Source organism: Drosophila sulfurigaster, chromosome 3 (genome assembly GCF_023558435.1).
Source record: "Drosophila sulfurigaster albostrigata strain 15112-1811.04 chromosome 3, ASM2355843v2, whole genome shotgun sequence".
NCBI classification, from domain to species: Eukaryota; Metazoa; Arthropoda; class Insecta; order Diptera; family Drosophilidae; genus Drosophila; species Drosophila sulfurigaster.
The window spans coordinates 23,304,237-23,318,804 of record NC_084883.1 but is presented as its reverse complement, the minus strand read 5'-3'; the positions used below and the strand labels follow the sequence as shown (position 1 = coordinate 23,318,804).

At 35.9% G+C, this 14,568-nt stretch overlaps 2 protein-coding genes and 1 long non-coding RNA gene across 3 annotated transcripts in view; 2 read left to right on the top strand and 1 right to left on the bottom strand.

Moving 5' to 3' along the window:
• Window positions 1-3,154: 3,154 nt before the first annotated feature.
• Window positions 3,155-14,568, top strand: part of LOC133846102 (sestrin homolog) — a 32,810-nt gene continuing 21,396 nt past the window's right edge. Inside the window, 2 exon segments of the mRNA XM_062280853.1 lie at window positions 3,155-3,375; window positions 4,520-5,045. The gene's annotated coding sequence lies outside the window, so the exon portion shown is untranslated.
• LOC133842802 (uncharacterized) lies at window positions 7,218-9,299 on the top strand. The gene is made up of 2 exons (XR_009894437.1): window positions 7,218-7,927; window positions 7,979-9,299. It is a non-coding gene; the product is annotated as an uncharacterized LOC133842802 (long non-coding RNA).
• Window positions 11,484-12,992, bottom strand: LOC133842800 (purine nucleoside phosphorylase). The gene is made up of 2 exons (XM_062276053.1): window positions 12,104-12,992; window positions 11,484-12,047 (listed from the first exon to the last, which is right to left on the bottom strand). The coding sequence occupies exons 1-2, from the start codon at window positions 12,893-12,895 to the stop codon at window positions 11,772-11,774; spliced, it is 1,068 nt and encodes a 355-aa protein (XP_062132037.1). The 5' UTR covers window positions 12,896-12,992; the 3' UTR covers window positions 11,484-11,771.

Below are 14,568 nucleotides of genomic sequence, written 5' to 3'. Positions count from 1 at the left end.
CAAATTTTTCATCGACCACAAGCATCATATGTGCATATGTATATTAACAGAGAAGAATTCAATTGGTATTCCATATCATACTTGTTGCATGGATTCCGAATGATTTTAATTATCTCGGATTTTTTCGATAAAAGTCGAGACATAATAATAAAAGGATGGGTTAACAACAATTTTATAATTGATACTGCATTTGTTGCAATATTGAAAAAATTGTTTAATAAAAGGGAATATATAATATTTATGTTTAATTAAAAAGAATTATTTATTGTAATATAATAAATCAATGTTGAAATAGGTACAATAATAATAAAAAAAAAAAAAAAAAAACAGAAGAAGTAATGAATTACAAAATTATGATGTATATAAAAAAACTATTCAAAAATTTCCTATATCAGTTATTATTTAATTAAAATTTAATTTATCAAATTTCAATATTCCTTAATATATTACAAAATTAAATGGAAAGTATTTTTGCTAATTAAATGTTATTAATATATTTCGGACATATGCATATTCCCATTATTTTTAAATATTCTTTAATATTTTACAAAATTAAATTGAATGTATTTTTGCTAATCAAATTATTATATGATATTTCGGAGATACGTATCATTATTTTTAAATATTCTTCAATATATAACAAAATTAAATTTCGTAAGATATATTCTCAACATTTTCAAAAATTGAATATTAAATTATGTTGTGGTTTCAGAGTATCTCAAGCTTATTGTTCAGGGTATCTGTTGTTTGGCAGTGCACATTAAAGTCTTCGTCACAACGAAGATAGCAATTCTTGCTTGTGTTTCGTTTTTTTTCCCCATTTTATATGAATTTTATAAAGTTAACAAGCAACTTTCACTCCATTTGTGCCTTCCTCAACATCAACGAACAGCAACTGAAGCTTGCTTAATAATCGATTCAATACTTACTCACTTATATGAACATACATACATATGTATGTATGTACGTGCGTATGAACTTAAATTCTATTTTTATGTTTTTATGTTGTTCACACATTCGCACACACATACACACACACACACACATAGCAATGTATGTTGGTTTCTTAGCATCGTGGGTCGCTAGTTATCATTTGTAGTCGGCATATAGTCAGTACAATAGTAAGTATGTAGCAATCAGTGTATTTGTACATACATACTATAGAACTAAATCGGTCAATTCTTATCGGGCGTCGCGACGCCTTAGCACCAATACTTAAAAACAACGACCCCAACTACAGTAAAGTGAGTGTGTCTGTGTCTGTGGTGGTGTGTGTGTGTATTGTTGTATGGGGGGCTGCTGCAGAGATAACTTAAATAAGTACATAGAACTATACAGTGCGAAAATTGTTTATTAATCAATATTGCTCTTTGTTTGTATGTGTACAGATATACTATATATAGTATTTATGTACATATAACAGTATGTGTATGATTGTGACTGTGTTTGTTCTGCCTGCGTGAGTGCTGTAATCAAATGAACTGATAATAAAATCTAGCAACTGACAGAACAATGTAGAGTATTAGTGGGCATATATGTATGTATGTATGTAATATATGCATGTACATATGTACATATATGTGTATGCATGTGTGTGTGTGTGCCTACCTACTCGTATAACGCAAATGTCTAGCTCTCCACAGCTGACAATCATTTTAATAGTTTCCATACAGAACTTTGTACTCGATTGTCGTACATATTATTGTTAATTTATTTTATTCTTTATTAATTTATTGCACATTTCAAGGCTTGAGCACTAAATGAGAGCACGACATAGAATTGCAACTAATTGCTCGTACTAAATTATACTATTTATTGCTGAAATGACATATAAGATACATATCATAATTAAGCAGGTCAACTGCTTAATCTCGTCAAAGAACTTTAACGAAATAATAATAGCGGTTGACCTGCAACGAGATCTTCCTCTTCTTCATCGTCATCGTCATCGTCGTGCCCTTTGCTGTTTGCCATTTTATTGCTTGTTGCTATTGCTGCTATTGTTGTGATAGGCAACAACAGCAATTGTTGCTTTTGCTGTTGCTTTTGGCTTTGCTTTGGCACTTTGCTTTATGTACACACAACGGAGACAAGGAGACAAAGCGGCGAAACAAACAAACTGTTGATAATTGAGCAGACGCCGAGAACGCGAACGTTGCAAAGCACTCACAACTACACACACTCGATTACATATCTACATTCACGTACATATGTACATGCATACGTACGTACATTGTATGGGAGTTAGGCACACGCATGTGGTGTAGGCCTACATATACAAATGTATGTAAGTGTGCGTAGATTTAATGATGATGAAGAGAGAGGGGAGGGTGATAGAAGTGGGACCATTTAAGAGTTCAATCATATCAAGCGTCGATTTTTGTCGCGCCGTGTCAATGTTGTGCGCGTATGCTCGCACCACCTTTTTTAGTAGTTGTTGTTGTTGCTGCTGCTGTTTTTACATGTGCATTGCACAAACGAACACACGCACACATGCATACACACACAAGTATAATTGTACATGCATAAGTACAACAAAAACAATAATAACAAAATATGTAATAAGAAATAGCAAAGACTAACAATATATTTGGCATCGGCTTTAGCGATCTACGAACACTCTATAGAAGTTTCGACAACTCTTACTCTACTTACTTTGCCTGCCTTTCTCGCTCTTTCAAAGGCAAACAGACAAATAAAAAGTGCTACTGTGCACATTCCGCTTTTGAAAATGTTAATTGCTAGTTCTGAGATGTACATATGAATGTAGAGTGCACTCTGATGCAGAGTAACTAATGGCAACACAGCAACAAATAGTCAAGCTGAACTCTTTTCATATGCGCCAGCCTGTTGTTGTCGTTGCTGTTCTTATTGTTGTTGTTGTTGTTGTTGCTACCGTCGCGTCGTCTGTCGACTGCCTGTTGCTGCTCTTCTCTCATTTGCCTATAGTCTGCTATCTCGCTTCTTTGGCTGCACGTAATAAGCTTACTGCAAGTGTGTGGGTGTATGTGTAGCACAGTTCGTACGCTCACACACACACACATACGTGTTTCGTTTAGCTTTCGTGCAATTGTTGTTGCTTGTTTACGAACAGACCAGCCAACCAACCATCCAACCAGCCAGCCAGTCAGGCAGGCAAGCAAGCAAGCAAGCAGCAGCTGGGGCCGATTTTCAGTTTGATTTTGACAGTGGCCGCGTTCGGTTGTCGGCGAGTTAACGGCGCGCCCTACGAGAGCCGCTTTAAAGGCCACAAAGCCCAGCTTTTACTTAAGTCGCGAACAACAAAGCATACAATAAAAAACACAAGAGCAGAAGCAGCGTTAAAAGTGTTCAATTTGTTTCGTTCAAGTTTTTAGTTGTTTGTGTTTTATTCTGGTAAATTTTCAATATTCAAAAAATAAATATATTTCACAATAAATGTCTGTAGAAAAATAACTCTAAACACAATAAAACAAACGAAAAGAACAACAATTCGAATAACAGCAAAACAAAACAAACAACACAAAACATAAATGCACAAGATAGCGCCCAAAATAATAAAGCTAAAAATCATTGTTACTGCATGGAAAATTACTACAGAAATTTCTTGTTCGACGCAGCTTCAAAAGCAAAAAAAAACAAAACAGACAGCAGAAAAAAGCTAAAGAAAACCAACAGAAATAACAACAAAATGTATAAATTGGTTTGGCCATACAAGCAAATTAAATGACCGGCAGTATTGTGTTTTTATGTAGATCCACGCACACACACATGCAGACATAATATATGTTTGTATGTATGTATGAATTTATGCGTTGTTTTTGTTGCTGTGGCATAATTTAAATATACGATTATTATTGAGCTGTTTTCGCGCCAAATGCATTCAAGTTCGAGTTTGATTTCTGTGTGTGTGTGTGTGTGTGTGTGGATGTATCATAAGTGTATGTGTGTGTGTGTTTATGTAAAGAATCGGCCGCACTATAAATTCAAAAAATATTAGAAATATCAAAAAGGTGCCAGACACCTTCACAAAAACTTAAAAAACACAACAACACAGATCGAGTGATAAATTTATAATCTTAGGCAACATAAACACAAACACAAACACACTCACACAGGCACAATCATGTCATTTCACACACTCAAGCACATGGACAGCTTTTCTAAAACCAAAAAAATTGAGAAAACAAAGTATAAATTGAAAACACACACACACATACACACACACACGTATATTTAGATCCACACACACACATCGACGAACTTGAATGAATTCTGGACGAAATCCGTTGAGAATTTCAATATCATCATCTGAAATGCAGCAGAAAATTCGTTTAAACACTACAAAAATACATTTATTACAGGCGGAAATTTGTAATAATAATAATGTTGGAATATTTGTTCAATTTTTTGTGTGTGGAAATCGAATTTAACGCATCTCACATGGTTTGTTTATTGAAATTCGAGTTCGAAGTGCTGTTGCTCTGTTGGGTTGTACTTTATTTGTATTAAAATTTAACGAAATCCCTTCGTTCCACAGTTTTTCCCACCTTTGTTTTGTGCCCATTCTTTCGTTTACACGTTATCAACGCTCTCTTGTAACACACGGCAACAACAAGCGCGAAAGTTTATGTTTAACCAAAAAAAGAGGAGAATAAATAAGGAAAAAAAAAACGAAACGAAAAGAAAAGAAAGCAAAGAAAAGAAATGAAATGAAAAAAAGCTGCATCGGTTATCAGACGCTGACAATTATATAGACCTGCATATAAATACATAAGCAAGACAGCTAGACGGCAAGACAGCAAGAGGAAGAGAAGCAACAACGTGTGTCCGCGTTATCAGGCAACGAACAAAAAAAAACAAAAACAGAAAGCCAAAAGCGACCTCAAAAGAAAAATAAAGGTAGCAGCATAGCGTTGTTGTTGTTATGCCGATGACTTCCAGCGTAGTTGTCACCAACAACAACAACAACAATAACACGAACAACAACAGCAACCATTACAACAAACGGAGCTACAGCATCGACAACAATCTGAAATTGACAGACAAAGCCATCGATTCTGTGGGTAAGTTTATAATTATTTTTACCTCTTATGGATAAAGCAGCAAATTGATGGCAAAGAATATTCATTAATTTCTTTTTGAATGCGAAAAGCGACATAATGGCGCATATCCTGTAACGTGAGAAATAAGTACAGTAGAAACTCAAAAATGAGCGCTATTTTGCATATTATAATTTACGAAAAATTAAAAAGTATTTAGTAAATGTAAAAACTAACTCTAGAAAAGAAAATTCAATAGATTTTCTTTTTCAATTTGTTGTAGACTTTAATATGGAACCACTTTGACTTTAAAGTCAAAGTTATTCCAATTTCCGAAAAATTGAATAATAAAAGCAACTACGAAAAACTGATCTTAACAAATTTATATAGATTTATTCTTTCACTTTATTGTATTTTATAAAAAGTAAAATAGAAACGCAACTAAATAAACCAATGTAACACTTGTTTTCAAATTAGAACCACTTTGATTTTTTCAATTTCTGAAAGATTAAACTTCATAAAAATTTCAAAATAAAATTACATCTAAGTTGTACTTTGTACAAAACATTAGAATTCCACTCAAATTCCATTAAAAGTTTTAATTCTAATTTCTGATTTCATTTTAAGATTTCTAAAGACTGCAATTTCATAGGATTCTAATTTGTGAGCTCTTTTTGAATGAGATCGTAAACCAATAAATGATTCACTAATGTTTGTTTTGCTTTGCTTGGCTTTTGAAAATAGGGTTTTGAGCAACCTTTGATAGGTTTGATAGCTACTACATGTGGTAGTCAAATGCAATTGCAACAAGCTCACAAAATGCCATAGAGTTAGAGGCTTAAATCAAATCAAAGGCTAAAGGTTGTATTGCCAGCAATTGCAATTGATTGACAACTGCTGGGAGTTCAATGCAATTTTTGTAAAAGGGCTGTGTCTGTGTGTGTATGGGTGTGTGGGTGTTACGATTTTGCATGGCTAAAATACCGAGTGCGTAATTAGAAAGCCTTACACAGAGTTCGGTTAAAATGCAAAAGTGATTTTCTAACGTTGGTTTAGCTTCAGGCCACATGTCAACTGCAGTTGCAGTTGCAGTTTTGCAATCTGCTCGACGGTTAAAACGCTGTAAATTGTTAATATATATTTTGAGCATAGAAAACCGCACTCACATACACACACACACACTCACACACACGCATACACTAAATTTCTTGAGAAAATTGCCACTTGACCTACCGCACGGAAATCTAAATAAAGCAACAATTTTTTTTATGTATATTTCTCTTGCTCTTTTTCTCGATTTGTTGCTCGTTGCTTAAGCTATACTATAGGTAAATACATAAATGTATGTATGTGTCAATGTGTGTGTGCCATTTGTACACTCGCTGTGTGTGCACAATTATTTTCCGAGTGAATTTCTTGCGAGTTTTCTTTTTGCTTTTCTTGGCTGCTTTTACGTTTTCATGTAATTTATTTTAATCAAGTGAGCAAGTGAATGTAACAAGCACATCGCATACCCTGTACTCAAACGACAACCTCACAAGGTATATTAGTTAGGGCATCATGTAGTCTACTACTTCACTTCAAATAGGGCATCAATAAGTTTTCACTTGTTTTTCATTTCTATTGGTTTCGTTTCTTTCCTCTTCTTGACCTATAATTTGATATATGCGCTTGAACATTCCGCAAGTCACTTTTTTGACCCAAATACTTGCTAGTCTACGCCTTCTGCTATCCGACAGATATCATTTAAAACTGCCAAACTGAATACGTTAATCAATAAGTTTATGGCTAGGCAAAAACCAAAAAAATATGGGAGGAAAACGGAAAAAAATATATATGTGAAATCATAAATAATAAATAAAAGCCATAATCAGTTGATTTAGGCGATTGGCGATAGTTTTATGGCCCGAACATACGCGCACATATGCAACTTTTTGCAGTCGGCTACCGTTGCGTATACGTAACGTAACAGTGAGTGCCGACCAATAAAATGTCAAAAACAAAATAGCGAAAAAAAAACAAAAAAACGTGAGCTATAGCAGTCAGTTTATGCCAATTATCAATGATATCAATTGTTGCCATGCCAATAGCAAAATAATTGAATAAGTTGAGTGTGCTCGACTACGAGATACCCGGTACTAAATTGTAATAGGGGGAAATAATATATTATGATTAATAATTTATTATGATTTAATAATTTATTATGAAATCGGTGCAGCTACATTTTATATTTACAATTTAAAATTGTGTGTTATGAGTTTTAAAATGCTCGTCTCAAATTTTTGAATTATAATAATTATTCCTTTATTTTTATTATAATTTGTGGCGTAGAATAAGTTAGAAATATGCTAAGATCGAGAAATGATGTAGAAACATATTCAAATTGAGATCACAAAATAAAATATTCAATTAAGCTTAAAAATTCTACAATAATTCTTGGTTGACCATTTTTAAAATTAAAGAAAAGATCGCAAAAGATATACATCCCAAGATTTTCATTTAAGTTTTTAGAACTTAACTTTTATGTATGCGTATGACCTAGAAGAAAATTGCTATAAAATTTGTTGGCTCTGGCTTTTGTGGTTTTTAAGATTTTCGTGTTCAAAGGGACGGACAGACAGAGCGACGGATGGCCAAGGCAATAAAGCTCTGCGGTCACAGTTAATTCTGCTGATTGTGTCTGCTGCACATCTTGCCCAATTGTGCATAAATTGAAATACCCTCTTACTCAACAGCTAGCGGGTATGCACAACAGCAACAAGACGTCACACAAACAAAACAAAAATGACGAGTACGCGAATACTCGAACCTTTTGTGCTACTGCAGTTGAATAACTGTTTTGTCGCGGCCTCTTCGTGTTGCCAAGCGCGCTTAGAACTTATGCTTGTCACTGCCTGTGTGTGTGTGTGCTGAGTGTGTGTGTGTGTGTGTTTGTGTGTGTGTGTGTGTGTGCTGAGTGTGTGTGTTTGTGTGTGTGCGCGTGCATGCGATGATGTGCGCAAAGCGCTTGAAGTGTCTGTGACGAGCAACGAAGAGCGAAGAGCGAAGAACGAGGTACGAGTGTATTTCATTGAATGTTGCAATCAATTTTAAGCGATTATTAAGTGGAGCTTGAACTTATTTAATAGATAGATCGCAGCGAGCAGGCAATAGATTGATTTAACAACAACAACAATAGCAATAATAGCAACAGCTGCATTAGTTTTCAACACTCAGTCGAGGTATTAATTATTCCTTCGCACTATCTGTGATAACGTCAAATTGTTACCCATTTCTATGGCTCCATGCAACATGAGGCACGCACAATGCCTTGCAACAACAACATCAACGACTGCACTCTTTTCTTACTGCATTACCAACACCATCTGTGGTCGCAAATTGAGGTGAGTGAACTTGCAACAACAAGCGAGTTGGCAGCACTTAGTTGCCAGCGAGTTGGCAGCACAATTTTTCGCCCATTTTGCCATCGTTGTCGTTGTTGTACACTTAAGACCCAAAAAGCTGCTCAGAAGCAGGCGTTTGATAGACGTAAAAAAAAGAAGTGGGTATAATAACTATGACTATAAGGTAGTAAAAGGTTCTTTTTTCCTTTTTTGTTGGTTATTAGTTATTTACCTTTATCTATCATTATCAGTATCGTAATCTATACTTAATGCTTGCTTCGCATTCTATTTGTTCTAATCAAGAAAAGTAGTGTAATTAGGCAGACACTGTGGCAACAACTTGAACTTATGAGTGGAGTCTGGCAAAGTGCTTGTAATCGAAGGAAATGGGGGGTGGGGAGGGGGCAGGAAAAGTTGCACAGTTGCACACACATTTTCCACCTTAATGTTTCGAAGGGTAAACAAAAAAGCTCGTTTTACATTTTCCTGCTTTTCCCCATTGTTCTTGTTTTGTGGCATTGTTGTTTTCCATCGGTGTGTTTGTGTGTGTGTGTGTGTATGTGTGTGTGCAACGTGGGACGCTTAATCTACATTGCTATTTTCGTTCTTCTTGCTGTTGTTGTGTTTCAGGTTTTTCTGCTTAAAAAGTTTGCTTTTAATTACACCATTTTCAGCTTACGTACTCTCGTATTACAATGTTCGTTGATTTTTCTGACCATTTCACTCCAGTCTCTGTTTCTGCTTTTGGCGGCTTCGTCTTTGATTCCTGCAACTTTTCAGGCATTTAATTATAAAGTCCGCAGATTTTCAATAAAAGTTTCTCAACGTTTTGTTATCGTGGTCAGGCTTCCTTCATTTGCAGCCAGATAGCAACCAAAAAAAAAAAAAAAGTAAACGAGGTGTGAAATTCTGAGTAGAAAGATCAGCAACAACAACAACAAAAAAGGCAAACATATCTATGTTTGTGATGTGTGACTAATAAGTGCGATTTGGCTAACGAACATGATACGTCTAATCAAGATTGATTGAGAAACCAGTAAGAGTCATAAAGTCTCTCCGACTATACGACTTTTTGTTAATCTAATCAATTTATTATTGACGCCTCGCCTGGCAACAACAGACTGCCAAGAAAGTGCTGAGTGCTAAGTGCTGAGCATTAGGGAATTCATTAAATATCAAATATTTTCTATTAATTATGTCGAAAGTTAAACGCGAATTAAGCTGCTTTCATTTGTCTCTCTTCCTTTTTAACCCCCCCAAGCCTAATAACAAAATATTGTTGTTTGTTTGTATTACAACTTTTTGCTGTTTATCATAGGACAAATGACGTCAAACAGTTTTGTCTGACTGATAAGGCAACTGAATATATACATATATATTTGTCTGGTTGCTTTTTATTGCTGTTCATTAAAATACATTGTAAGTGCAAAGTATTTCTTAGCTTAAAATGCCAACGACTATATTTAATTAAGTCAATAATTAATGAATGATTATGCCTTATACTTAATTGATTTCGAGTGTGTAAATGAGTTGATTGCGCAGCTAATTGAAACATTAATGTTGGATTTCAACTGGTCCCACTTTGATGGCATTTGTGGCAGGTGGCAGGTGGCAGGTGGCATGTGGCCCATGTGGCAGGTGGCAGATGGCAACTCAATCAGCAAAAAACAAAAACAAAAAAAAAAAAAGCGAAAGAGAAAGATATAGTTTTATATAAATAAAACTCTTGGCATATGTAAGTGCTATGCTAAACGAGACTATTTGGCAACTTTTGCTTTGTTTTTGTTTTTGTTTTGTGATACAGATACAGCTACAACGTCAAACGCAGAGATACAGATACATCTACAGTTGTTGTTGATGTTGTTTTGCTGGCGATTCTATTTCGGATCTGTGTGACTAACTTGTTGTTTATGCCTTACGAGTTACGAGTATCTGCATCAAGCACTCTTATATATGTATATGTGTGTGTGTGTTGTTGCCCAAATACTCATTCAAATTATATTTAATTCAATTGAATTTTCCACCCCGTTGGCCAGATAAGTACAACATTCCATTCTCAAATTACAACGAGGGAAAAGTAATATGAATTGTTGTTGTTCTGTGCTCAGATTTCCTAAGCTGTTTGTCAACTTTGTTGCAAAACTATAACAAACGTCAGTTTGGGGGTGGGAGAGGGGGAGGAGGAGGAGGAGGAAGCAACTGAGAACTTAATGAATTTCATTTCTAGAGCTGCAAATGACATTTGCTGCATTTGGAAATAAACTGAAACTGAAACTGAACTGAGAGAGGAAATCATATGGAAATTGGGAAGCAATAGGGAAAAGCTCATGTGCAATTAAATTAAATTGTCGAGAGTTGAGATATCTATTTAATTGTTGACTTGCAGCTGGTGTAAATACAATTAACATTTTGTATGTTCCTTTTGTCAGTTGATTAGATATCGAAAACATTTTGGCTTGCATTTGAATCACGCATTCTATTTTAATTCGCAGCCATTTCGAATGCAAAAAGAAATCACCTCCTTCTACCTCCTCCTTCTTTCTCCCTCTTCCCTCCCCCCTTCCCTCATTTGCTTACCTGCCTGTCCACAGTTTTCGATTCTCGCACTGTCAATAAATCAATTTTCAAAGCATCGACAGATGTGCACGTAAAGCAATTGAAATGCCAACACTATTTGGTGCATTTGCTTGGCATATAAATAAATGTATATATAGTATATAGTATATATAGTCACACTATATATCCTGCATATCTGCTGATGTTGCAGCATGCGAATTTCAATTGTTTGGCACGTTGAAATGCACGCACAACAAATGCCACAAATGCTTTGATTTTATTTTTAAACACTCTTACTCACCGGCCACTATAATTTTATCCGTGCCACATGTGTTACGCCATTGATTCGGTCAGACTTTGTGTCGTCGTCGTCGTTGTCGTTGTCGCTGTTGTCGTTGCTGATGTCGTGTTTTAATTAGCGAGCATTTCGATTAGTTTAATAAGTTTTTTAAATGTGCAGTTTATTTCACAACTTTGCTGTAGGCGTGTTGCATTTGGTGACGTGATGTCAATGAACTTAGCGCAAGGTAAAGTGCAATCAATCCCATCTCAAAACTGAAATGCAATTAAAAAAGCGCATCAACAAAAATATGAGAAATATAAGTGAAAACAAAGAAAAACTACTCAGAGGAAAACAGCGCGTGTTTTGTCAATGTGTTTGCGTATTTCATTAGTGTTGTTAGCTGCCCGGCAACAAGGTGTGATATTGCATGGTGTGGTGCACATTGCGTATACGCGATGCTGCCATATTACGTATACGTCAAGTCACTCAACAACACACAACACACAATTCTAACGCCATCAATATCAATTACACTTCTGATTTGCGATTTATTATTAACGTGGCATCCGCAGCTCGAAACGCATCCTCCGCATATCCTGTCTGAGAGACAATCAGTTTATCGGTGCCAATTGGCGTCTCAATCAAACCGTTCTCAATCGCGTGAATCAAGCGAACGACCAGCTCTTTGGCAAAGTGCTGTCCAGGCGCGAGACTTCTGTCGGCAAATTTGCTGTTCTCCACACTCGGCACGCTGATTAGACTGAAGGCAAAGACACGCAAGCCACAATGGCGAGCAACAATCACCTGTAAAAGAATAAAGAAGTATAGAAAATAGTTGGAGTAACATTTGAACTGTTTACCTCGTGGACTTGCGACATGCCCACAGCATCGATGCCAAGTTTCCGCAGCAGCAACTGCTCAGCGACGGTCTCATAGGCTGGACCACCGAAGCAGGCATAGACGCCGGTGTGCATGTGCTTCTCATTGCCAATAGCGTGACCAATCTCTTGGGCCTTTCGCAGCAGGATGCGATCGTAGGCATTCACCATGGCCAAATGGCGTTGACCGAAGCGTTCGTCATGCGGCCCATTGAGCGGGGAGTTGCCAAAGAGGCCAAACATGTTGACATGATCCTTAATTAGAAGCACATCGCCCACTTTGTGGTTGGCATTGACACTGCTCGATGAGCACGAGAGGAACAGATACTCGACACCGCACAACTTCATTACGCGCACGTGCATCGAACAAGCGGCCAATTGAGTGCCCTCATAGTAATGGAAGCGACCCTGCATCGCAATCACCGTCGCACCCCTCACGGTGCCCACATACAGTTTGCCCCGATGGCCGTGTGTTGTGCATTTGGGAAACATTGGTATATCCGCATAATCAATTACGATGGGATGCTCAATCACATTCGTCAGCATGGCCAAATGCGAGCCGCAAACTATCCCAAATTTGGGCCTTGTTCGTGTTTTGCTCATGATAAAATTCGCAATCATTTCAATGTCTTCATAGCTGTACAGCAGCGATGGCGGTGTTAGAATTTTCTTCGGCGGATTTTCGAGTTCCTGCTGCAGTTGCTTTTGCAGCATCTTTTTCAGATCACGCAACTGCAGCGCTGTCTTCATGGCACAACAATCATGATTGCACATTTTTGCCCACAAGAATCCGTTGGAATTTTGGTGCCTCTTTTGTTTTTGGAATTTCTAAATCAAAATCAAAATGAATTGTCAAACGAATAATGAAATTGACAATTTTGATTTGGTTTTGCACTGTTGCACAGTTGGAGCTCAAAAATTCAGTTGCCATACAATTCTTTGTATTCGAAAACGCGCCATGACGTCTCAACAGAGAGATATTGACTCATGTTCAGTCTGGACGCTTTGAAAAGGGGGCCTAATCATCAAGCTGTGCGGACTTTGAGTGCTATAAATAACTATACTATATAGAGATGGGAAAGAGCTGAATTTCATGTGAAACTCATTTTGGATTCTAGACTTATATTTGACAACATTGTATTTGTATTATTGGCGCTTATATAATAACGATTACAACTCTTTGTTGTTGACTTGTAATTTATCTTATCGCTTGATTATACTATTTGCTGTGTGTTGCGGTTCGATCGCAGACAGAAACAGACACAGAGACAAAGAGAGGGAGAGGAGAAAATCAAAGACAGCAATGTCAACAAATATATTACATAAAAGCCAAAGCCAAACAAATAAGAAAGTTACAATCACATGTGCTTGGCTGTGATATACCCGGTACTACTACAATTTTAAAATATACTAACAACTATATTCAGTATAATGTATTGATGTCAAAATATATTTAAAGCTATATTTTGTATAAGATTGTGACACTACTGTACTCAAATATACCATATATTTGGAATATACCAAAGAGAACAAAATATGATAGAATATCAACTGAAGCCACTAAAACAGACTGACCGTCATTATAAAAATTTACAAAGTGTACAAATACACTAAAAGCTATATTCACTATAAGGTATTGATGTCAAAATATACCGAATCAATATACCAAAAATGTATTGAAATATACTAAAAGCTATATTTAGTATAAGATTGTACTACTACGTTTAAAATATACCAAAGAGAACAAAATATACTAAAATATCAACCAACATAATGAATGAACTGCATTAAAATAAGTATACCAACAAAGGGTAAAAACACACTAAAAGCAATATTCAGTATAACGATATACTATTTCATTCTAAATATATCACAGAGAACAGAATATACTGGAATATCAACCAAAACAAATAACACAGATAATCGGGAAATATTAAAATATACCAACAAAGTACAAAAATATAATAAAAACTGAATTCAGTATATCGAAATACTATTTCATTCAAGAGAAATACTATTTCAACCATAGAGAAAAAAATGTACTAGGTAGTAAACAGAGTGATGGGCACTAAAATATACTAAGTGTATTAAAATATACTAAGTTAATGTACTAAAATAATACAAAAATACACCAAAACATATATTTAGTGTAACGATATACATAAGTATTACATTTGCCGTTGGCACAAAATGATAATACCCTTCTAACCTATGGCTACCGAGTGTAAGCATGGACAGCGAACGTGACTTTGTAGGCGGCATCATAGCGCAAATAACAACAACCACAACTAGCTATCACAGCTAGCTAATATGAAAAACAACATCCACAAAAAAAAACAAAACAACAATATCCACAATAACAAGGAACAACAACAACAACAACAACATTTGCTAGCTGTGTAACTTAAGCAACTTGACGCGCACTCAAATGACAAAAACGAAGCGCT